General features: G+C 37.1%; 1 protein-coding gene across 4 annotated transcripts in view; it reads right to left on the bottom strand.

Moving 5' to 3' along the window:
- LOC129724635 (neuroglobin-like) overlaps positions 1 to 24,896 on the bottom strand; it is a 397,507-nt gene that overhangs the window by 131,910 nt on the left and 240,701 nt on the right. Inside the window, exons 2-3 of one of the 4 annotated variants that reach the window (XM_055679698.1) lie at positions 20,199 to 20,887; positions 17,404 to 18,025 (exon numbers count right to left, since the gene is read on the bottom strand). In XM_055679698.1, coding sequence (XP_055535673.1) covers positions 17,404 to 17,606 — 203 coding nt within the window. In that variant the 5' untranslated portion in view covers positions 17,607 to 18,025; positions 20,199 to 20,887. Of the gene's footprint in view, positions 1 to 17,403; positions 18,026 to 20,100; positions 20,119 to 20,198; positions 20,888 to 24,896 lie in introns of those variants that run through there. The other 3 variants (XM_055679697.1, XM_055679699.1, XM_055679700.1) reach the window with 3 other exon arrangements.

The raw sequence follows: 24,896 nt of genomic DNA, 5'->3' as shown, positions 1-24,896 counted from the left end.
CTTATTTTATTTTTCAATAAATGATTTTTTTAAATGTATTTTTTTGGAAAGACAGAATTATTATCTACAACTTTGTCGAAGACGTCACACCAATCAAACGAACCGAAGTGCTTTTTTATTTTATACTCATTGTTCACTATATTATGAATTATGATGTATTCGATGCTACTTATAGTGTATATCATTATACAGGCTATTTCGAGAGACTAGCAATCAATTTCATTAAATAAATTCTAAATGTTTTAAACTCCGCCTTCCACAACTGAAAAAACGATTAAGTCCCAGAGAGTCGATTTTTGCAATTTTTTTTTTCAGATGACACCAATTCTCGACGTTTCATGCGTTTCTAAGTCATTTGGCATCGAAAACCGATTTTTTTTGGCTATGAAAATACAGTAATCACCCGATTATATCAGTACCCGATTTTATCTGCCCCCGATTTTATCACCTTTTTCGCCCAATTTTATCATCATATAACATTGTATGTCCACCATCTTCGAATCTCGCAATTATTTACAAGTGCCAGTTCCACTGTCAATTAGGATACAAACTTTCGTCTTTTAATGTCTGTAGACAGTATCCTCGATTAATTTTTATTTTTAAAATCATTGGTGTTGTTTCAACTACTTCATCGTTTTTTTTCCCTCTCTAGTTTTGCTCAGGCCTATCGGTCCAAAAAGCCAGGGATTTGACTGTTGGATACGTTACGTACGTCATCGATTTGTTTCTGCTTCTGGGTGAATGAAGAAAAAGTACAAAAAGTCTCAATTTTCATGTGTTTTGAAATGTATTGAAGAGATATTTTGTGAAAGGGCAATCAGTAAACCACATAAACACATTTTGGGTCATTTCTGATCCCTCTTCTTAGCAAATAGCTGAAACTAATTTTTTGAGCTGCTTGAGATATGTATGACACTAAGAGAACAACTTCACAGCTTTATGCAAACACTAGTACCTATCCTACGAACTAGTAGTGAAATTTATGTTTTACTTATATGAGAGCCCTCCCTCTTCCAGAGGAGGGAGGGGTGTCAAGTGACCATTGACATATTTCTTACTCCTAATAACCTCACCATGTCAAATTTGTTTCCTATTGCTTGATTAGTTTTTAAGTTACGTAGAAGTTTGTGTTATATTTGTATGAAAGCCCTCCCTTTAAGAAGAGGAAGGGGTCTCGAGCTACTCTAATAACCTTTTCCGGCCTCAAAAACCCCTACATAAAAATTTTCACGCCGATTAGTACAGTAGTTCCCACGTCTATAAGGATCAGAGAAGCAGACAGACGGATAGAACTGCTTTTTCATATGATTTGATTTCTTGTAGTAATCAAAATCGCTGATTTTACGTGTTAAATTATTGGTTTACCAGCTTTTATAACAAAATAATAATAAAAAAAAAATTCCCGATTTTATCACTTTCCCTATTTTATCACTCCAAACATCATCAAGGGGGTGATATAATCGGGTGATCACTGTATTTGCAATGGTCGACTAAATTGATTGCCCGGTTTTGTGATGGAATTGCTCTGATATGAATGATGCAACATCGACGTGTTATATTACAAATTACGTAACGCTGAAAATCTAGCCTCCCCCTCTCCTATGTAACGATAGGTAGCGTTCGACATGACTCCCCCCCCCCCTGAAATTACTTACCACTTTTTTTTTTTTTTTTTCTTTTAAAGGGGGGATTTGTTAGTAGCTTAAGTATTTATGATAAATATGAGTAAATAATGAGTATGTGTGTCCAATCACAAATGGTGACTTCTCAACACTGTTAGAAATTTGTAATTTTAATTGTTAGGATTTGTTTGCTTTCGCAATTAGGACTTATCATTCGTAGGGATTTAAACCTACTTGTCAGAAAAGGGGAAGTAAGCTTACAACTAACTTAATTGCTAACTTATTGGCTATAAAGAGAGCTTATCGTAGCAATTGAGGATTGCAACGATTTTTGTCGAAAATTGTTAATAATTTTATTTGACATAGCTTCTAATGGTTCAACACCAGTAAGTCTATGTAATTCGAGTGTACCAAACCAAGGAGGACGCTTCAAAATCATTTTCAGAATTTTATTCTGAATCCTTTCAAGCGTTTTCTTCCTTGTTGAACAGCAACTTGACCAGATCGGTACAGCATAAAGCATTGCTGGTCTAAAAATTTGTTTGTAAATCAAAAGTTTGTTCTTTAAACAAAGTTTAGAATTCCTGTTAATGAGAGGATATAAACATCTCGTATATTTGATGCACTTGGCTTGTATACTCTCAATGTGCTCTTTGAAAATAAGTTTTTTATCATAAATTAGTCCCAAGTACTTAACCTTGTCGGACCAACTTAAAATAACCCCATTCATCTTGACAACGTGATTGTTGTTTGGCTTGAGGAAAGAAGCCCTAGGCTTATGCGGAAAAATTATCATTTGAGATTTAGAAGCATTGGGAGAGATTTTCCACTTTTGCAAGTAGGAAGAAAAAATATCTAAACTTTTCTGCAATCGACTGCATATGACACGAAGACTTTTTCCTTTTACGGAAATGCTTGTGTCATCGCAGAACAATGACTTTGTGCATCCTGGAGGCAAATCAGGAAGATCTGAAGTGAATATGTTGTACAGGACTGGACCCAAGACTGAACCTTGAGGTACACCTGCTCTGACAGGAAATCTATCAGATTTTGAATTCTGATAGACAACCTGCAGAGTTCGATCAGTAAGATAATTTTTTAAAATTTTGATTAGGAAAATTGGAAAATTAAAAGTTTGCAATTTCGCAATCAAACCTTTATGCCAAACACTGTCGAATGCTTTTTCTATGTCTAAAAGAGCAGCTCCAGTGGAATAACCTTCAGATTTGTTAGCTCGTATCATATTAGTAACTCTGAGCAATTGATGAGTTGTGGAATGCCCATGGCGAAATCCAAACTGTTCATTTGCAAAAATTGAATTTTCGTTGATGTGTGACATCATTCTGTTAAGAATAATTCTCTCAAACAGTTTACTTATTGAAGAAAGCAAACTGATTGGTCGATAACTTGAAACTTCAGCTGGGTTCTTATCCGGTTTTAAAATGGGAGTAATTTTTGCATTTTTCCATAATTTGGGAAAATATGCAATTTTGAAGCAGCAATTGAAAATTTTTACTAAAAATTCCATTGTGCTCTCAGGGAGATGTTTGATTAGTATATTAAAGATTCCATCGTCACCAGGTGCTTTCATATTTTTGAAATTTTTAATAATTGATTTAATCTCATTCAAGTTAGTTTCAATTATTTCTGCAGGTAAAAAAGTCTGGGAAGAAATTAAATCAAATTGACGTGTGACTTCATTTTCAATTGGACTCACAAAATTCAAATTTGAGATATGAACACTCTCAAACTGCTGAGCAAGTCTTTGAGCCTTTTGTTCATTGGATACAAGAAAACGTTCACCATCTTTTAAAACTGGAATAGGCTTTGAAGGTTTCTTAAGAATCTTCGACAGCTTCCAAAATGGTTTTGAATATGGTTTCAATTTTTCAACTTTAGTCTCAAAATTTTGATTTCTCAGAAGAGTAAATCTATGTTTAATCTCTTTCTGTAAATCTTTCTAAATAGTTTTAAAAACAGGGTCACGAGAACGTTGATATTGACGTCTACGGACATTTTTCAAACGAATTAGAAGTTGAAGATTTTCGTCAATTATTGGTGAATCAAATTTCACTTGAGCCTTTGGAACAGAATAATTCCTGGCATCAACAATTGCACATTTTAATGCGTCCAAAGCGGAATCAATATTCACTTCGTTTTGCAAATCAAGCTCATTATTGAAATTTCTCTCAATATGAGTTTTGTATCTTTCCCAATTAGCCTTGTTATAATTAAAAACAGAGCTCATAGGGTTTAAAACTGATTCATGTGATAAAGAAAAAGTTATTGGAAGATGATCAGAATCAAAGTCAGCATGTGTGATCAAATCACTACATACATGACTTTGATCTGTAAGCACCAAATCAATTGTTGAAGGGTTTCTTACAGAAGAAAAGCATGTAGGACTATTCGGAGACAAAATAGAATAGTATCCTGAAGAACAATCGTTGAATAAAATTTTGCCATTGGAATTACTTTGAGAATTATTCCATGAACGATGTTTAGCGTTAAAATCGCCGATTATGAAAAATTTCGAACGATTTCTGGTTAGTTTTTGTAAATCACCTTTAAAATAATTTTTGAGCTCGCGTGTGCATTGAAATGGTAAATATGCTGCGGCAATAAATAAAATCCCAAGTTCAGTTTGAACTTCAATTCCCAAAGTTTCAATAACTTTCGTCTCAAGATGGTAAAGAGCACGATGTTTGATTCGGCGATGAATAACAATTGCAACTCCACCGCCGGAACCCTGAATCCTATCATATCTATGAACCACGTAATTGGGATCATATTTTAATTTTATGTTAGGTTTCAAAAATGTTTCAGTAATAATTGCAATATGCACATTATTTACTGTTAAAAAGTTAAAAAGCTCATTCTCATTGGCCTTCAATGAGCGAGCATTCCAATTTAATATTTTAATTGTTTTATTTAAAATCATTGCTAAATTTTAAATTAGAAACAATTTTAATAGTAAAATTTGTGCCTATTTGAATGGCTTCAAACATTGATTTTGCCTGCAACATGGCGTTCATAAGATCGAACATTGCCTGTTTCAAAAAAGAAAGTTTACCTGCCGTAATTGGCCCCAGGCAGTTGACATTAGAAAAAATATTTTCGGCAGCAATATTAGCTGGAGTAATAGGTGTACAATTATTTTCTAGCGTGTTTTGCTTGCCCATATTAACGGTCATTTTCGAACTACCAACACTAGGCGGTATAATGTTCGAACTACCTGTAACCTGTGCATAAGTTAAACGGGTATGCAAAGGAGTAGGTAAACTATGCGTCACTGGTACGCTTGGAGAATTTTGTTTTGAAGTTGGTTTTAATTGAGAAATTGAATTTTGTTTACCTTGCCTTGCCTTAACAATTGCTAAACGGACTGGGCATTGATAAAAATTTGACATATGGTTGCCGTTACAATTCGCACAGCGAAAATTTTTACTCTCTTTCACAGGACATGTATCCTTTTTGTGAGAAGAGTCTCCACAATTAAGACATTTTTGGTCCATGTTACAGAATTTGGAACCATGGCCATAACGTTGGCAAGTACGGCATTGGGTGATATGCTTTTCACCTCCGCCATACTTCCTATAAATTTCCCACTTTACACGCACATTATACAAAGCATGTGCTTTTTCAAAAAATTTTAAGTTGTTAACCTCATTGCGGTTGAAATGAATTAAATAATTAACAAGGGAAATTCCAGTTCTCTGACTGTTATCGCCTCGTGATTTTTGTTTCATTAGAATTACTTGGGTAGGGGCTATGCCAAGTAATTCTGTTAAAGTAAGTTTGATCTCATCAACGGTTTGATCGTTGGTGAGACCTTTCAAGATAACCTTGAACGGCTTGGCGTTTTGTACATTTGTTTGTACATTTGTACATCTTGTCAGTTAAATACTGAACAAGACGATCACGACCCTTTACTGAGTCGGCTAATAAGCGGCATTCACCTCTACGGCCAATTTGATAGGTAACTTTAACGTCAGAAACAAACGTTGAAAGTTCCTTTTTGAATATAATAAATTCAGAAGAAATAGTTACCACAATAGGTGGAACTTTCTCCTTTTTTAAAGATTTTATATTTTGTATAGTTTCATTATTAATAACTTCCATTTCACCAGCTTCTTGCTCAGGCAAAATATCAAAAGGATTGTCACTACAGACACTCGATGTGTCAGAAAGAGATGCCTCTCTTTTCCTCCCCGCAGCGATGCGAGGTTTCTTTTTCCGTCCAGCCATTTCAGGTGATACGAAAAAAGTTAAAACAAATGTTAAATTCAAAAGTAGGTAGTCTTGAGAAAGACTGATGGGAAATAACTTTCAGGTAATCTTTAAAAGACACACTGACAAAACACAAACTTTGAAGCTATAGGCAGTCAAAGACCAGTCCACAAGCAACCGAAAAAACGTCTGATCTGTAGGACAGTTCAAGACGCACTGAAATTACTTACCACTAATCAGTCTGACTCCTCTCCGAAATTTTCAGTTTCGAGCAAACATGATAGTTACGTAACTGTCTCTACTACCCCCCCCCTCCCTCCCTCTCTCCTACGTAACAATAAGTAACGAAGTGATTCTTTGTAAAAAGTCAATCCGAAAGGAAACGATAAAAAAATGAAATATTACACGTAGGTACCCTGAAACTTATTGTTGCTTGAAAAGAATTATTGTTATGTTTACTAAAAATCTTAGTTCAATACGACTAAAAAGAATTTAGTTTTAAGAGATAGGTTCAAGCATTTGAGTGTCTACTATCAATCACGCAAACTATGCCAAGCTTGCGTTTTTTAAATTTATTTATATCAGGTAGCCACCTTCTCTCTCTCTCCTCTTAGCACTACCTCTGAAATTAATATGAGGAAAATGTTCCATTCACCAAACCATAACCAAAACGAGAGGTAGATAAATTTTTCGGCATAACCGCAAGCTTAACGTAGAATAATTCGGTTAATTGAATAATAGCAAAGTTTGGTACCTATTAATTTCTGTATTACCTGCTTAAGGAGCCTTTTTTTTAAATGAATAAAACAAAAAAATATTATATAATATCATGTTTCACACTACTCCAGCAGTTTTTCATTAATTGGTGTAGCAAACCTGCTGAAAACAATCGTTGCCCAAGTAGTCCGATAGCCTAAAATAACTCTCCCTCCCGCCGTCACCGTACCACATCATTGCTACTGCGTCACTGTGATGCGAAGGCGACAAGTCAAGTTTATTATTCTCTTTTGCTATCGTTTTTCCTCGTGCGACGAGCCACGTACGGAGAAAAAAACACAACGAGTTGCGCGGATCATTCTCTTCTAAGAGCTGTATATATTCTAGTTATGTATTTATTATTTCCGAGTGAGCAATGCATCAACATTTTGTTACGTACTGAGAGGATTCAAGTTTATTCATTACTTGAACACATCGCAATCTGTACAGTTTGGGACAAAACGACAATCGGGTCATAATCGTTTCGTTTCCATACGTCTCAGGAGTAGCGCGGTTCTTCTCAGCGTGTGTCACCAGACTGCCATTATTCCCCCCGTGTTGGGGCAGCATGAAGATTGCCATCAGGAAATCTAATTTTAAAAATCAAAATGCCTTTTTTAAGGAAAATAAACAAGTCATAGAAAGTTAATAATTTTTGACAACGCAAGCAAGCATTCTGTCGCGCCCGTTTAATTCACTGAATGTGAAATAGCTTCCACAGTGCATGATGTCCGTGTATCCTAATTCCCCCACTGTTAGGGAAGCTCAAAGGTTGCGATCAGCAACCGATTTTGAACCGCAAAATGCCTTTTTCAAGGCAAATAAACAAGTAATTGAAGGTTTCTAATTTGCTGGCATCAACACAAGCAGACATTCTGTGCGGGATGCAATCAAACTCTGTTGTGGTTGTCTAATTTTTACTTAATTTAGTTAACCGCCCACTGTAAAGGCAGCGCAAAGGCTGCGATTAGCATAACCGACTTTGAATAACTAATCGCCCAGTTAGAACGCATTCACAAAGACAGTTAGGTCGACTATGCAGAGCTAATATGAAGTCGATTCAATCAATCAGCATTAACAGAATTTAGTCGTCTCCCAGTTGCCAAGTTGCAACATGATGCAACACGCAACAGCGAGCAAACGAAATCGCTTGATGTTACAAACCGCAATAAGACACGGGTTAAAACTGTTGCGTGTGTAAGAGCACCATCGGTGTTTATTCGCTGGATACAAAAATCAAATGCGGATTGTGGAATAATTCGTCTAAAGAACATTAGGAAATATTAAAACTGAACTGAAAGGCGTGGCCTATTACGTAGCACCCTTCGGCTATAAAAGAGTGTTTCTGCGAAAACTAGCTACATTCATCAGTCGGAAGGTGAACTGGATGAACCGTCCACAACGTTGACAGCAGTAGCAGCAGATATCGGCACTCAGCAGTAACAGACCATAGCAGCGGCTCGCGTCTGTGGCTGCCTTCAAATTAAACACTTACCCTGTGGTTGGTCACCACGTTTCAGGAGCAGCGCGGTTTTTCTCAGTGTGTGTTGCCGGACTGCCATTATTTCCCCACTGTTGGGGCAACCTGAAGATTGCCATCAGGAAATCCAATTTTGGAAATCAAAATGCCTTTTTCAAGGCAAATAAACAAGTCATTGAAAGTTAATAATTTTTGACAACGCAAGCAAGCATTCTGTGTTGGATCCTAGCAATTTAAATCTGTCGCACCCGTCTATTTTACTGAATGTGAAATAGCTTCCACAGTGCATGTTGTCCGTGTATCTTAATTCCCCCACTGTTAGAGCAGCTCAAAGGCTGTGATCAGCAACCGATTTTGAACCGCAAAATGCCTTTTTCAAGGCAAATAAACAAGTAATTGAAGGTTTATAATTTGCTGGCATCAACACAAGCAGACCTTCTGTGCGGGATGCAATCAAATTCTGTTGTAGTTGTCTAATTTTTACTTTATTGAGTTAACTCCCCACTGTAGGGGCAGCGCCAAGGCTAGTGATAAGCATAACCGACTTTGAATAACAAACTGCCCTGTTAGAACGCGTTCACAAAGACAGTTAGGCCTCTGCCATGGTGAACGCGAACGCGAGCGATGGGGCGAGAAACTTGCCGTAGGTAAATAAACAACTCTCTTTACGGCTGTTCGGCATTCTGTAATTTGGCAATCAATACTTCTGCTGGCTGTCTGATTTTCAGTGAGAAAACAGCTTTCAACTTTGTTGTCAGAGTGCCTGACTACGGTTTGGTAATATTGTTCGAGTTAAATGTTTACAAAATATCCCTCTTTCTCCCATTCAATAAAACAGGTAATACGATAATAACTCCCGCTTTCGTCGTAACACAGAGATGCAATCAGCGTCATATCCGATTTTAAATTCAACAACAAACTGTCATTTTTAGGACAACCAAACAAATGAATTGAAGATTTATTATTTTCTCGTTCTGAGCTTTAACCAAAAGTTAATTATCTTAATTTGAATTCACATGTACACTGACTGTTGAAACTTGCTTGCGCCGTAAAGAGTTTGTTCTTTTCCTGTTCAGTGAGGTCGTATTCATAAGTGTACTTCAACTTCATTTGCACAGAATTTTCAATACTGCCAATGAGCGGTCAACATTTATTTGATAGGAAAAATGACTGACACGCAAGCAGCCGGGTTATCTTTCTTGTAAAAGTATTCTACTTCAACCTTGCGGTTGTGGCTTTGCATACAACCTTCCTGTGATTTTTTTTAAAAGAAACTTGACGTTAATAGGGTAGAGCGGGGCTAGTTGGTCATTTTTGGTCAAAATGTTCTGTAACTTTTTGTAGGAAATATTATGGCAAAAACTCATTCCATGGAAATATTGTGTTAAGTCTAGAGCATCCAGAAAAAATATAAACTGTACAGACTAGTTTATGATTTTGCGCATATTCTATGTTTTTTGAGTGGAGGTCAAATTGGCCAACTAGCCCCTCAGCTGGGGTAAGTTGGTCAGGGTGTGGGGTAAATTGACCATTTATATTTCGGAAGGACAATTCAGTTTTCCTTCCTTACTGCATTTGCGGCAGCCTGTAGCGTCTCAGCAGAGGTCAAACCGCATCCGGTTTGTTGTTCATACGTTTGCTTTCCGGAATCCCAAACCATGAGAAAAGTAACTCATAATTACTTGAAAAAAATCGTGTTACTCTTTCATACCTGACGAGAAATATATGTTAAAATTTCTCTAAAAGTTTGGTTGTGAACTAAATCAAACACAATACGGGTTAAATTGAGAACCGGAGCCAAATTCTAGATTCGCACCTGCAATCACAAGCACAAAACTATAGCTACTTTGGTTTCTTTTTTATTGGAAGCCTGCTTTCGCCACAATTTTCAACAGGTAGAAGGCATTTGTCGATGCATTAGTGTTCGGAATAGTTATTTCAGATCAATGACGCAGCATTTATAGTGTGCAATAAAATATTCATCAAAATGACGATGAAATGGAGATAACTTTCATCAAATAGTTTATAGTTTCAAACAAATGGGTTTACCTACAAGAGCACATACTGTTTTCGCTTGGATTAAGTTTGCATCACGAAATGCACTGTTCGTGTCTTTGCATTTACTTGGTTACTTGAATTAATTTATGATGTACATATGACCAACCAGCCCCGCTAGTATGTGACCAACTAACCCCTCATTTATTAAATGTGAAAATTACTTGAAGTATATGAAAATTAAATTTTGGCGAAAGTCTACTTTACACAACTTAATAGTAACGAAAACGACTTTCATAATACGTTGAGCCATGTTCATTTCAATTTGGCTAGCTTTGTTCAGACAAAAAGTTTCAACTTAAAAACCGAGTAGAATTGATGGCCAATTTGGCACCAACCTGTATTTTTTATACGTCCTAATTAAAACGGTACTTCATTTTGACATTTAGTTTCTCTGGTTATTAGCTACGTATCACCCATTTAACACGATTTTTTTATACGTAGATTCAAAGATATTCGCATTGACCAACTTACCCCGTAACCAACTAGCCCCGCTCTACCCAACGCAACTTTTAAAAAAAGTCCAGGATGGAGAAATGAAAAATATTTTTTTATGGTAGATTCATTTTTTTATGAAAATTCTAATTCAATCATTTTTCAAAATATTTGTATTCTGATGATTTTGAAAAGATGCAGAGAGTCATTATGAATCAAAAAGCTCTGGGTAGTAAACATTGTAAAGGCATTGGTTTTCGATTTATAACACACGTTTTTTTTTAATTTGTCCATGGATCTCCAGCAAAAACCATACATTCATTGGAATGCTTGATCAAAAATATACAATTCATTCTTTAACAACGAATCGATTGGGCGAACGGTTCTCAAGAAAAGAGTTAAATGTTCTAAGTGATATAAATATATATAAAATCAAATATTTATTTTCGAGTTTCAGTATCTTAGGAACATATTTTTTATGACATAGATACTTTACAGAACTAGTTTCACCTTATATTTTATATACATCATAAGTAAATGATTCGTCATCTTTTGAAAACAGCTTCGTTTGTATCTTATTTTCTGAAATCGGAACAAAAGAGTAATACTTTTGTGTGGCAGCTATTATTATAGATTTTTTTTAAATATTGTTCAATTCTGTTACTCCTTGTTCATATTCTTCATATGATACCCAACTAAATGATATTTTTGATGAATTTTCATTACTTTTCTGATTAGCCCAATCATACAATTTTTTTGCGCTTGTAATGGGATGTTCATGTTCTTTAGCTAAACTTGCATTTCTTGCCATTCGTTTTAATGTGCCACCAATTGCATCGCATGGGCCTTCACCATGAGAAGTCGCGAAAAATGCCACTCTGCATCGACGTTAAATCTTGTTTTGAACTTGCAAAGTTTTTTCTATTTTTATATTGTTTAACTCATTAATTTGGCAATGAACAACACCTGAACCGCAACAGTATCATGATGGAGTACTTCCGATATTATGATGAAGCTGATGTTCTTAAGTGTTCCAGATTCTGAATAGTAAACAACGAAGGGATGAATGGCGGCTTGACTATCATTCCAATAACTACACGAATCACAAATTGATAAAGACGTATCAAAATGAGCTTGACTGTTCAATATTTTTAATTTTGCAATAACGTTTTCGTTTAATTTGCGTAAGCATGATGAGCATCGATGATCAGGAAAGGGTTTACAGCACTTGGGCTTGGTGTATTCCGTTTTCACTTTATTCATCTTCACAAATTGCAAACTGTTACTAACACTTCTGGAGAAGTGCAATCGTATTTATATACGGAAACAGATATTATGGGTTACCCAGGAGGTAGGTAGCTTACTTCACAAACAGTTGTTATTAGTAAACAAGTAGGTAGTGTTGCACGACAAACATACGTGTAGGTAAGCTAAGGTACAGCGCCTGAGTTATTTATCCAATCGTTTTGTTGTCAAAGAATGAACTCTATATTTTTGATCAAGCTTTCCAATGAACAATTTGAATAGTTTTTGCTGGAGAACTACGGACAAATTAAGAAAAACGTGTATTTTCATAAATGTTAATAATTTTTCGAACTCTAATTTAAAATAACTCGAAAACCGATGCCTTTAGAATGTCAACTACCAAGAGCTTTTTGATTCAAAACAACTTTCTGCATCTTTTAAAATCATCAGAATATAAATATTCTGAAAAATGTTTGAATTAGAATTTTTATAAAAAAATTAATCTACCATAAAAAGAATATTTTTCATTTCTCCATCCTGGACTTTTTTAAAAGTTGCGTATTAACGTCAAGTTTCTTTAAAAAAAAAATTAGAAAAAAACTCAACTCTTTTCTTTTCAAATTGAAATTTAATATTTATTTTTAATTTTTTTTGATCAAAAAAAAAAAAAAATTTTTTTTGTACAGTGTATATTTTTTTATGATGCATTTTTAATTCCCTGCAACTCATTCTCAGACAGTTTTTCTATACAACCAACGGTTTCTGGGCTACAATGCTTCGAATAAAACCTATGCCAATAGGCATACGCCCTTTTAGAATGTAACTCATGGGTGTAAAAAATCGCTCCATCTGTGGAAAATGCTCAGTTTGCTGAGCCAAATACGTGTGCAAAGTTTCATTCAAATAAAAAATGGTCGATATTCGACCATCGGTGATTTGGCGCGATCTTGCTCCATACTCTTTCAGGATCATTAATATCGTAACGGGTGTGATAGGCAACAGTTCAACGTTCCCTTGTGGTTTTTGTATAGGGAAAAATGCTGATTTGGGATAAAAAGTCCGAGGCATTGCGGATAATCGGGGCCTTGAAAGAACAAAACGCGCTATGCAATTGGAGCGAGTACAGTAACCGAAAAGAGTTCTATGGGAGAATGAGACTTTAATCTTAAACATTCGTCCACCTCCAACGCTACATCTTCTGTTGGGCAAGGTGAATTCGATGTATAATACGATTGAGAAATATAATACAGATGTCGCACAATACTGGACCCCTAAAGCCGCCTAAAGTGCAACTCAACGTGCCCAGTTCGATTAATCTTCTGGCGAAGCGAAGAATACTAAACATTAATGATCGAACCATGGCCTACTCTTTCAATATTCTAAAGACTCTGCAGGACGTTGTTAATGTCTGTTTTGGGGTGGACCTGCGAGACGACTAAAGCAGTTGCATCAGTGAGTTCTGTAATGCGTGGAAAGCTGCACAATATCCGTCCACCCCAAAGTTTCATATCATTCAACAACATGTTTCTCCCAGTAAACAACGGAAGCCATCCTTAAAGATTTTTTCCGAAAAGTCGGGAAATTATAAGGTACCTTGTACTAATCCAAGATATAATGATAAGCTTTTGAATTGCGTTGTGACATACAAAAGTTGGCATTTGAGTTAACAGTACTCTGCTGTATTTTAAAACATTTTTTTTTAATTTTTCGAGGGAAAAATATTTTTTGGTGGATTTGTTCAGTTAATTCGACTAAGACTGAACGTTAAGTAAATTTTCTTTGCAAAAATATAAAAACAAACTGCTTTTCTGGGTTGCCGTACGTTTTTCCTACATTCCCACAAAAAAATATAACACCCTAATTATTTTTTTATTGTTATGTTTTTTGACGCCGAACGTTTTTTAAAAAAGTTTAAGTCAATTTTTTTTCTAAAATCGCCGATGAAGTATTATTCAACTTCTATTCTATTCTCGATCTATGACAGTAGGCAACATGAAAGAATTCGATAATAATCGATATTTTGACACCACCACAAACGATTGTTCGGCAGCTTTTGGTTAGTGTTATACAAGTGCTGTGAAAAGAAATCGTGAACCTCATATTCAATTCTTATACGCATAAAAATACTTCGAAGCTTGTAAAATGGCAGCAATCCGTTGCAAAGGATATAGCACAGACAGACGTCCAAGCAAGAACAAAACTGATCGAAAATTCTGTGTAAATTTTCAAAAATAATTGCGTTATAAATCACTTGTATAGGAGGAGCTGGCAACACGACTAACCGATAATACGTGCCCCGAAAGCAATCCGTTAAAGTTATTGATTTATAAGTGAAATGAGGGGCCAAACTTGCTAAAAAGTGTACAGTTGTGATCTGTGATGCTTTTTTTAAGTGAGAAAAGTGGAGGTTTTGTGAAAAACACAGTGTTCTATGCGTGGAAGTTATAATTTATCCATGAAATCAAATTGAAAATTGTTAGGCCAGTTAGGTTGCGTGAGTGTGAGTGCCTACTTCGTGCGTCGCGCTAACAAGCGGTTCATTATTAACGTGCGATAATGGAGTGCATATGGTGGTGTGAACAAAGAGAATGGCACTCCTGGAGAGCGGAGAGAATAGCGTTTCCGCTGTGCTAGTCGGCGTTTGTTTCGCTGGCATAGGCATAACCAAACTAAAACAGATGAGTATATGTTTTTTGTATCAAACATTTCATGAATGTAAGGCTATGAGTGTAGTAGTTTTTAACGGGCTTTGGACTTTGGCAGAAGCGTGAATGTGTGATCTGTTGGGTGCACGAGGTGTGGTAGCTTTTCGGCTGCGAGTAGGGTTTTTTTTTGTTTGCGCGATGAGTCTTGAAATGTTTTACTTTTTTTCTCCCACAAGAATCGTCAGGTGAGGTAGGTTATCTTATCAACGGGCTTTGGAATTTTATTTTTTTTTTCTAATTGGTCCGCGTTCGAATATGGTTTACATCATGTGATGATCCACCGGATACCACGTAGTTGCCAGTTTGAGGAACGACGTTGCCATGCCGTTGCCGTTTGAGTGTGGCCGTTATGAATGTTTAACTGTTACAGTTTCGATTGTCCAAATAGAAGACAGAGTGCAATTAAGATGTTTTTCTGGAGACTTTTTTCGTGTGGTTTTGTGTAATAGTGTTGTTTATTAGAATTTATGGTAGAATAGATTAATGAAGTTGTATTTACTGATGTGTCGTGTGCCATGAATTTTTAAACGCACTGACTCTCCCATGACAGGTAATAGAAAATTCAATGGAGTCGAGTTTGACTTTCGAGGATTATTTAGTCAGCCTGAAATAATCATGATTGGTTTGGTCCTGTCAATAATTTCAAGACTTTCGATTAGTATGTACATCTACACCTGATGTTTGCACTTAATGTTTTAGATGCACCAAACTTTGCCATTTTTCTATCTTTCCAACAGTATCACACCCATTATAAGGTAATGGGTAGCTCAACTTAGTAATGAGCCAATATGACGCATAGTATACTTTGAATCCGTCATCTACCACGGTTTTGCACGGTCAGGCTTCAAGTAGGGTTTTATTAGAAAACATGTTCTCACCTCGAGAGCAATGGTGTGGTTTATGGAAGCTGGGAGTATGGTGCAGTGATAATACATGAAATCTTATGCTTCACTTTTCCGATTTTTCTAGCTTTTGGGCTGTTTATGTTTTGTATACAATGTTCCAAACATGACTAGGTCGGCATTTTGTTAACAAACTTAAGACCATATATTGGTCAATATGGAAATTTGCATTTTTAAATTATTAAGGCTTTGCATGCATGAAACTTTGCCAATTTTTTTTTTATTAAATAGGCAACATTCGCATCGACAACTAAGATAGAATCGGCGTGAAAAGTCGTGTCCCCGAGTTTCTGCGTCGGTAGGAGGGAATAGAGCGGTCGTGCATAGTGCTTCGATGTAAACTGCGTTTCCGGCTCGGGAGCATTTTACTTATATGAACGTTTTTAGAATATAGTGATTTCGAGGGCTATACCCAGATACTTGTTCATGTCTCACTGTGACTGTTTAACCGAAGATTTCGTCCGGTCGATAAATATCGCGATTAATGAAAACACAATGTATACCCTCTGAAGAATCGCGTCGGCCGACGTGCAGTCGTTTCTTCGAAAGTAATCGGGATTGACAAATAGCTGATGGCTACGAGTAGCAAAGGCTACATCGCGGACCGTTTGGCAAGAAATATACTCATTGTTCGTTTTCGTAATAAGCGCGCACCATTGTTATATTCTGTTTTTCAGGTGTGTTTTTCGCGGGATCGTATCGTTTTTTTTTCAGAGCAGACAAAGTGTATACGAGAAGCGTCGTTGGTCGATTTGTTAGGTAGAAATGTCCGGTTGAACGAACCCCTAGACTCCGCGTCGATACATCCATGAGGTCGAATTATCTAAAGATAGATCAACAACGCGCCCCTGATTTCGGTGTAATGAGGAAAAGAGGATCACCTTACGAGGAGATACCATATCATTTGAAGTTGTCCCAATTTGATCAAAGGTCTAGTATTCTCGCGTACGATTTATTGTTGCGGTGTTACATTGTCAAACTGAATAAGTTCGAATCGCATTATGAATATCGTGGCGGATATAATGAGCTTGTTCGCGCGATACTTGTTCTAAAGAACCCGACACTCGAAACCAGCGCATCGTTTACCAAAACGAACCCTGCTGTGTACCTTGCCCTTTCTCCAACATCCCAGTGATTTCTCGTGGAAGTGCAGAGGTGTTCTCGGCTTCCAATAAGCGAGTATCACGTCAACATTTTCTTATACAAATTCCTTCTTTGACCTGCATTCGGATGCGGCCGGCGCTGGTATTGCCTAATACAAAGATTAAGGTCGCCAGTTTTACACATTGAGGATGCATGTTGGTCCCAAACATCATCTGTTGGTTCTCTGTGTAATTACAGCTGATCTGGCAATAACGGAGTAGCAACCGCGGGCGGTCAATCATGCTCATGCTCAAAAATAATTGCGTTATAAATCACTTGTATACTAGCGTCGCCTGGTGACCTTATCGCTACAATACATTTTTTTCGCTGGTGTATGAGGCTGGCGTCACTGGTAGCGCTATCTGGTTACGAATTGCTACTACAAAAATCTTTACACAAGTTTGGAACTCAGCTTGGACGCCTGTCTGCGGTTATAGCTTCTGTATTCTGGGATGGGCACGAATTTATCATTCATAAGTGCTTGAAGTGTAGTTAGCTAGCATAATAATATCTAAAATTCACTAATGATGACAAAAAGTTTTTAAATTCTGTTACATGTTTTAGTATCTAATAAAAGCTTGTATCAATAAGTAGTAAAAAAGTTTCCTTAAAATAGAATGGTAAGAATTTAAAAAGAAATAATTTTGACCGCCCACTGTGCGTAGCAAAAAAAAACCAGCAGGAGAAATCTCGTGGTTAAGAGAATGAATGTGCGGTAATCATCTGTCCTCCCAGGGCTGTTGCCTGCTGCTGCTGTGGTTTCGTAGCAATCAGTTACGGCTTTTCTCAAATTAAACCCCGAAACGAAACTGGACATGTGTGGGACTTACTTGATAAACATGTTTACCCCTGTGGGTTCCATCGCCCGGCTGATGCCCTTCCAGGAGGCCACCATGGTGTACTTCTGCTTGGCAGTGAGCGGTAATCGGCTGTCGGTTGGCGGCGGTCCACACGCATCCAAGCTGGGAAGTGCATTCCCCTTGGAATTGCCACCGCCCGCTCCACCGGCTAACTTTGTCAGTTCACAACCCATGGTTCCGAACGATTTTGTTTGTTTTTTTTTTTTCTTTCTTTCTTCAAGCACTGACTATATTTGCGTTATTCACTTCACTGTCAGCCTTCCTCAACATTGCTTGCGACCACAATAGAAAACCATCGCACCATTCCGTTATCCTTGTTGCTTCTGGTGTTGCTATTTTTAGCCGAATGCTGTATCAAATCATGGGAACGACATGCTCTAGACTTGCGCGAATTTAATTAGGTATCCTCTTGTCATGATACGACGCGACGGTTTCACCTCACTTTAGCTGTGTGTTGCACTTAAAGTAATTGCAAAGTAACACTTTTCTACCTTTCCAGGGAAACTGCTCGAATCTTGCGGGACCTCGTTCGTTGGCTCACGTAACCGGGGGTGAACATACACACAAACACACTCACTTTCCAGGGGGTATCCTGCAGGAAGAGATGCAACACTTCGATAGATATATGGGGCAAAAAAAACAGTGTGGGCGCCACTGTGGAACTGACTGCTCAAACTCTCTCTTTCTCTTCAACTATCGCATCATCGGTGCAAAAATCGCAGCCCTGGAAAATATGCCGAGTCGGGATCTGTGCTCTGGTGGCGGCTTAAAACACCCACCTAGTAGTGACCAACCGGGCCTCAAGCGGCGAATTTCACCACCACGTCACGGATTTCAGCGTGGAGTTTTTGAAAATTGATTAGCTTCCAACTGAGGAGGCTTCCTCAGGGCTAGATTCATGAATGAAAATCTGATTTCCCCCCAACTACGGCGGCGATGATGACGACGACGACGACAACGCCGATGACGATGATGGCACTGGCAAACGTGATAAATCCCTACGGATGTCGTCTGTACACATAGCCGTGCTTAAGGAGGTTTGTAGTCCCAGCCAGTGTGTCGAACAGTTGACATTTTTGCATGACACCCTATCGAAAAATACTGTTGCTTCTCTTGCTGACTTCGACAGCAGCGTTCAACTGTACGCTTCTCTATTTGAGAGAATCGTGAGACTAGAGGCTAACACGGATAGGTAACGATTCTTTTTTGTTCCGATCTCCAGCTGCTTCGATATCTCGACTGTCGCATTGTCGCATTGACAATAATTTGTAATCATGCGACAGTTTAGCACAGTAATAAGATGAAAAATTAATGATTACTATGTATGTACCGCCGAAAAATATCATCAATCGTGTACACCAGAAAATTTTAATCCCAATTTCTAAACTTTTTCATTCGAAAATAGTTCGCTGTAGCGAAAGTCTCATACAAATTTAGCATATTTAATCAAAAACAGGACAATAAAAGCATGAATCTTACAAATTCGATTAACGTCCTCGTGCCCAAATAAAAATCGACGCTAGGTAAATTGATTCCACTTCAATTCGTAATAAATGCAATAAATACCACAGATAGCTACAGTCAATAACACACGAGCCAGAGATTGTCTATACAATGACAACAATATGAAAAGAAGTGAGCGAGAGAATTGTTGTTCATATTAAATTCGTGACAAAAAGCAAGAGATAAAGCAGATCGTATGAAAGTTCGGTAGCGGCTACTGTCGCGTAGTGTTTCATTCCACAGTGGTAATCACAAAAATCTCGCAACTGTCGTGTGATTACTGTAGCGTACCAGTACATTTCCCTACCCTGATCCCAGCTTTATTAGTTCTATAAAATTTTTTGCCCATTTAAAATTGACACAATTTTGAGATGATTTTTTGTGCGTTTTTTGAAATTTTTTTTTTCATGAATTCCACAAAGTTCCTACTGTTCCGAGGCGAATTTTGTTTTTACACATTTTTGAAAATATTCTGTAAATTTAGCTAACACCACCATCTCAATTCTCAATTATTTTAACGTCTAAAAAAATTCAATCTAATTTTCACTCCTTTTTAGCGCCATAATTTTCTCCAAATTTTTTACTGTTCGCGCCCTGTTCTTTGTTATTACCATTTCATTCACCGGAGAGTTTAATACAATATGAAAGTTCACATGAACATAAGCCCCAAGCAGAGAACCCCCTGGAACACGGCAGTGTTAATACAGTTAACATAAAAAATACCTATTACGTGTAGCTTATTCCTTCGTCCAACATTCAGCGAAGTCCTGACTTTGATTTCTCCTATTCCACAAGAATCTCTCAAGAGCCAATCGAACGTAGCACAGCATACGAGCGAAGCCCCAAAACGAAGAGGAATGACATACAGCCAGTGCACTGACAGGTCGGTCAGTGAAGACTTCATGAAACGTCTTCTCATCACCACCGCTGTCAAGAACAGTTGGAATAACCTTACACGCAAACCTCTGAATTCAAGCTGTATTCAAGGAAACACAGCAGAAGAAAAAAAAAAACGGAAATCTCAACTATTCGCACGTGAGTTATTCACCGGAATGCCTTCCACAAGAAACCTCTACCATCGACATAATATTTATCATCATTATCATCATCATCACCGTCATCGTCATCCATCACCATAAATTCTCCATCTGCGAACTGCGGCACCGAAATTGATTTTCCAAACTTAATTTCCTTTTCTTGGTGGCTTCCTTCTTTTATTCCCATACAGCTGCTTTTCAGCTGCTTTTATGCTGCTCACTTACACGGTGTGTAAGTGTAAGTAACTCTTTTCTGTTATGAAACTTTTCACTCACAGCAGCGGCAGCATCAGCAGCAGCAACGGCGGCAGCCAAACAAACCAACGATCATCGTCGTCAGCACGCGCCCGGTAAAGCAGGACGAAACACGAAAAAAAAAATTAGCTTCTCCGCTTGCAAAAGTATGTGGTAGCTTGCAGCACGCGTCCCCCCTGCTTCGATTCCGGGCCGTCCCAACGCACCACCAACGCTTGAACACTCTAGCCGTTTTGTTATCGTGGGCGCACACTTCGCGTCCAAACGCGCTCGACGTTCATTCGAAACTAATCAGCGCGATTACGCTCCGTGGTATCCTCCTCAGCAGTCGACGGCTGTCGACTCCTCCTGTTGCGGGTGAGTGACGGTGCGCATGCTTTTATTGGCCACATATGCACTCACCGAATGAATCCGGATAGCTGGGTGTGAGTGACCGAAACTCACCGTCTCTCTCTCTCTCCCGCTCTCTTCGGTTTGCTCCTTCTGCTTAACCGTCAAGGGTGGTGGTGATGATGATGAGGTGAGCAACCAAGTGCACGCTTTCGCACAGGTTGCACTAATGATAACGGAGGAGACGCACGGTGATTTACGACCGCCGGAGGGAGCGACGAAATTGATTTGACGATGGCGGCAATTGATCTGGCGAATGTGTAATTGAGCTGAAAATATAGAAAAGTAATGCAATAAGTGTGAAGTGCCTTGAGGAATTATCTGTTGCGCCGCCGTTGGCTGGCAGGGGATAATTGCTAGTGTATAGGATTTTATTTGAAGAAAAATACAGCGTTTGGAATCACGCAAAGATGGCAACACTATTTTTCTTAATTTATATACTGTTTTTTCTGTTTTTAAAAAAGTTCACCAGATAACCAATTCTTAGTGTTTTTTTTTCTCGAAATTATGCAAAGTTTTGTTATGGTTTTAAAGTATTTTTATTGCACTTTGTTTTTACATTCACGACACAGATACATTTTTCGCTACCAATTCGAAGCATTTTTGACGAAGAATTACGTCTAACGGCAAGATTCTGAGAGGAGATGTAACATGAAAAGCTTAACATCGAAAGCCTCACGAACTTTGTCCAGTTTCAAATGCTTGCGGATGCAACGAATTTTTTTCACTTCTACTGCAATCGATTAGAATAATTATTATTAATAACTCATTGTCAATAAAGTGCTTAAAGTTTTGGTCAAACGATGGAACAATTGTTGAATAAAAAATCTTATAAAAATATTTGAAAGTTTGAACAAGGAAAATTTGGGAAAAGTTTGAACGGGAAAAAAATTGATTTGAAAATCAAAGTAAAGATGTACATTTCGTGTTACTTCTCGAAAATCTCATAAAAAGTCCAAAAAATTCCCTCAAAGTAATTCATGCACTGCAACATAGGCTACCTTATAGATCAAATGATTTTAAAGCGCAATTTTTTTTTACAAAAAACAGTCATACATTGATATAAGGCAACTTTTTTGACGTAGGACTACGTCTTTGTATTCTATACTAGATTACATTTTGTGAAATTGAAAATGAAACTGGCAAATGTTGCGTCAGATTTCAAACGATTATAGCAAGCGAACGGCTTAATGCATCTTAGTCATTCATATGTCGGTGGATAGATAAAATGTGTAACAATTGTTTGATATAATGTTTAACATTGTTGCTTTACCACCATTAAGCAGGTGAAAAAAAAAAAATGAAAATTTCCAAGGTCAAGCTTTCCCATACATTTCCCTCGCTATTAGCTTGCTTCCCGAGCACGGATAACAATAACATGGACGGAATAAATTCCACTGCCTACATATTTTGACTCAACAAAGTGCTTTGGTTTGTTTGTCTTTCTCTAAGTTGCGTGGCCACGCCCTAATGGCAAAAATCTACTCTAAACTCGATACAAAAGACTGCGTGTAGAAAATTCAGCTTCAGTCTAGTTTGTCACACAATAGCGAGTGGAATATAGCTGTTAGAGGTACGCGACATTGAGAAACGAGAGCTGCATACGAGTCATCTTGCAGGCACTGCGGAACATGTTACCTTTATTTTACATACGGCAGCAACAGTTACCATCGTACGCTGCAGAATATTTAGCTGCAACAGCTACTGGAGGGCACAGCGAAGAGCAAACTTCATTATGCGCGGTCAAGCAAAATATTCAATGCTACCGATGGTGCGATCATAAGCGTTTCGAATTTCATACTGAAGATTATGGAATGTGTTCTTTCCAGAACTCTAGATGCTTGAAGATAAGAGTTATGATAATTTTCGCAACTACTACTAGTGAAAATTTTTCATGTATTCATGCATCGTTAGTTTTACAACGACCATCAAATATAAACGGTAGTGTTGCCTATGAACAGTTCAAGGGTGTTACGGATGTGATTTTTCAGACATCTGCAGATGCGGATGCGGATATGTGATTACGGTTGCAGATGTTGATGCGGATGTCTATTTTCATGCGGATGTTCCGCATTTGCGGATGCGGATATCCGTTACATCCCTAGAACAGTTTATCGTAGCATATAATATATACATTTAGTCCTTCATCATAATGATGATGATACATACAATTTCTAGGGCTGTATACCTTGTAGTATTTTATACACGAAGTTCAACTTTGCTGCAAAAAAATTTTTTAATGCAAATTTTAGCGCTCGAAACATGTTCTTTCGGGAAAAACGTTCCCGTTTGCACTAAAAACGAAATAGTAATGAAAATGATACCCGGCACACTTCTAATCTAATGAAAAAATAATATTAGTTTTTCGATTTCAGTTGATCTATTGGGTTAAGATGCTATCGTGAACACCGCAAACCTCTGCTAAAAAGGCGTTTCGGGAAAACTGCCATTACTCCACAACTGGTTGATTCAGAAAATTATTACTTTTAAGCAAAAAAAAAAAATTACAGACTTTCCTCTTTTTTGTCGTGGAGAAAGGTAAATAACCCCGTAATAAATTACTTCTATGGAGAGGAAAATGTCAAAAAGAAAATGATTTAGATTCAGCCAAATCCCGTCGGGATGCGGTATATTTTCCAAATTTGTATCATATTTCCAGTTCGCTTATTTTTCGCCCTCCCTACTTCACATAATGTCTGCTTAATGAATCAGCCGAATGGTTGAAAAATAAAAGCGTTCTGAAATAAAAGGGCAAAGCAGAAAATGATTCCAAACCAAGCGAAAAGTAGATTGATAGATGGATAAGACTAAAGACAAAACGAGCGAAAACAAAATGGTTAAAAAAGGAAATATTTTTCAGAAGCCAATTTTATCATAAATACAGCTGACAACGAGTCCAAAACTAGAACAGCATTAGATTTTTTTTATTGTAGGTCAATACTTTTTTTTTGGCTGATTTCAATTTTTTTGGTACTTTTTCGTACCGTACTCGTGGACATTATCAATAACAGACCGTGGACAAGCGGGGATATTTGCGTACCTCAGGCCGTCTTCACATATACCAAAACAACACCTCTCGCAGATCACAGATCACTCTCAATAATAAGAGATAGCCCAGTTTATAGCACCGCAGATTCGCAGTCACATCAACCATAAAGCATCTCACTCCCCATTTTGAAAAGCCCGACACAGTTTAGTTCTCCGCCAAGTCAGTTTTACCCTGAGATTTTAATATTTATTCTACCAACCAATTAGATAATATAAGACAAATTATGCAGGGCAAATAATCAACGTGAAACCCTTAAGAATTGATGTTCGATGTTTAAGAAACGAACAACGGCAGAGTAGTGTGTGAGTTTAAGTTTTTGTGTTGTTAGTTAGTACATGTAATTATGTTAATTGATTATTTTAATCCGTAGTACCCTTTGATAAAGGCCTAAACCAAAAGCCGAAACGTCGGGTTGAACAAAATTTAGTCGTTTTGATTCCTCAAGACCGAGAAAGCCAACCCACCCCTGTAGTTTTTATCAATTTTGAACGTTTTGCAAATTTTGTATGGTATATTTTTGTCCCTTTGGTATTTGTTGTAATTTCTGTAATTAATGCCATTTGTGTCATTTTTGTAATATTTGTAGTTTTTGTAATTTTTTTAAGTTTTGTATTTTTTGTTATTGATGTCATTTTCATCATTTGTGTCATGTTTGTCATGAGTATTATTATTGTAAAATCTGTATTCCTTGTAATTTTTGTCCTTTAATGAATTTTTGTAATTTTTTTTCATCTGTGTCATTTTCGTTATTATTGTTTTAGAAATATATTTTTTTGAATTTTGAAACATTTAAAATTTTTGAAATTTTTAAATTAAAAGAAAAATCAATTTTAGTAACTTAGTAACTGAGTAATTTTAGTAAAGTATTTTTAGTAATTTAGTAATTTTAGTAGTGGTTGGTAAATGGATGGACAATGCGTATCATCGGTACAGCCCCTCTACAATTATGGGTCAGTCAACGTATTGCCTAAATGTTGAAAAATGAATATAAATTCGAAAAAGTTATCAACTACGTATGTTTTACTATCTATTTCTATGTTCTGATGTATACTTTTAGTCGACAATTAGTTTCACTGCAGCAAATGTGTGTAAAACGGTTAAAAAGAAAAATAGTACTTGCATAGCAAAAGACACAATTATGGGTCACTTTGGGCCTTCAAGATCATTTAGTTTATAAAACCATCAAAACCCATCACAAAAGTTATTTTATTGTTGTGAAAGCTTGATAA

The sequence above is a fragment of the Wyeomyia smithii genome, chromosome 2, assembly GCF_029784165.1.
Source record: "Wyeomyia smithii strain HCP4-BCI-WySm-NY-G18 chromosome 2, ASM2978416v1, whole genome shotgun sequence".
NCBI classification, from domain to species: Eukaryota; Metazoa; Arthropoda; class Insecta; order Diptera; family Culicidae; genus Wyeomyia; species Wyeomyia smithii.
The sequence above is the reverse complement of the archived record's forward strand: the minus strand, read 5'-3'. Positions and strand labels throughout refer to the sequence as shown.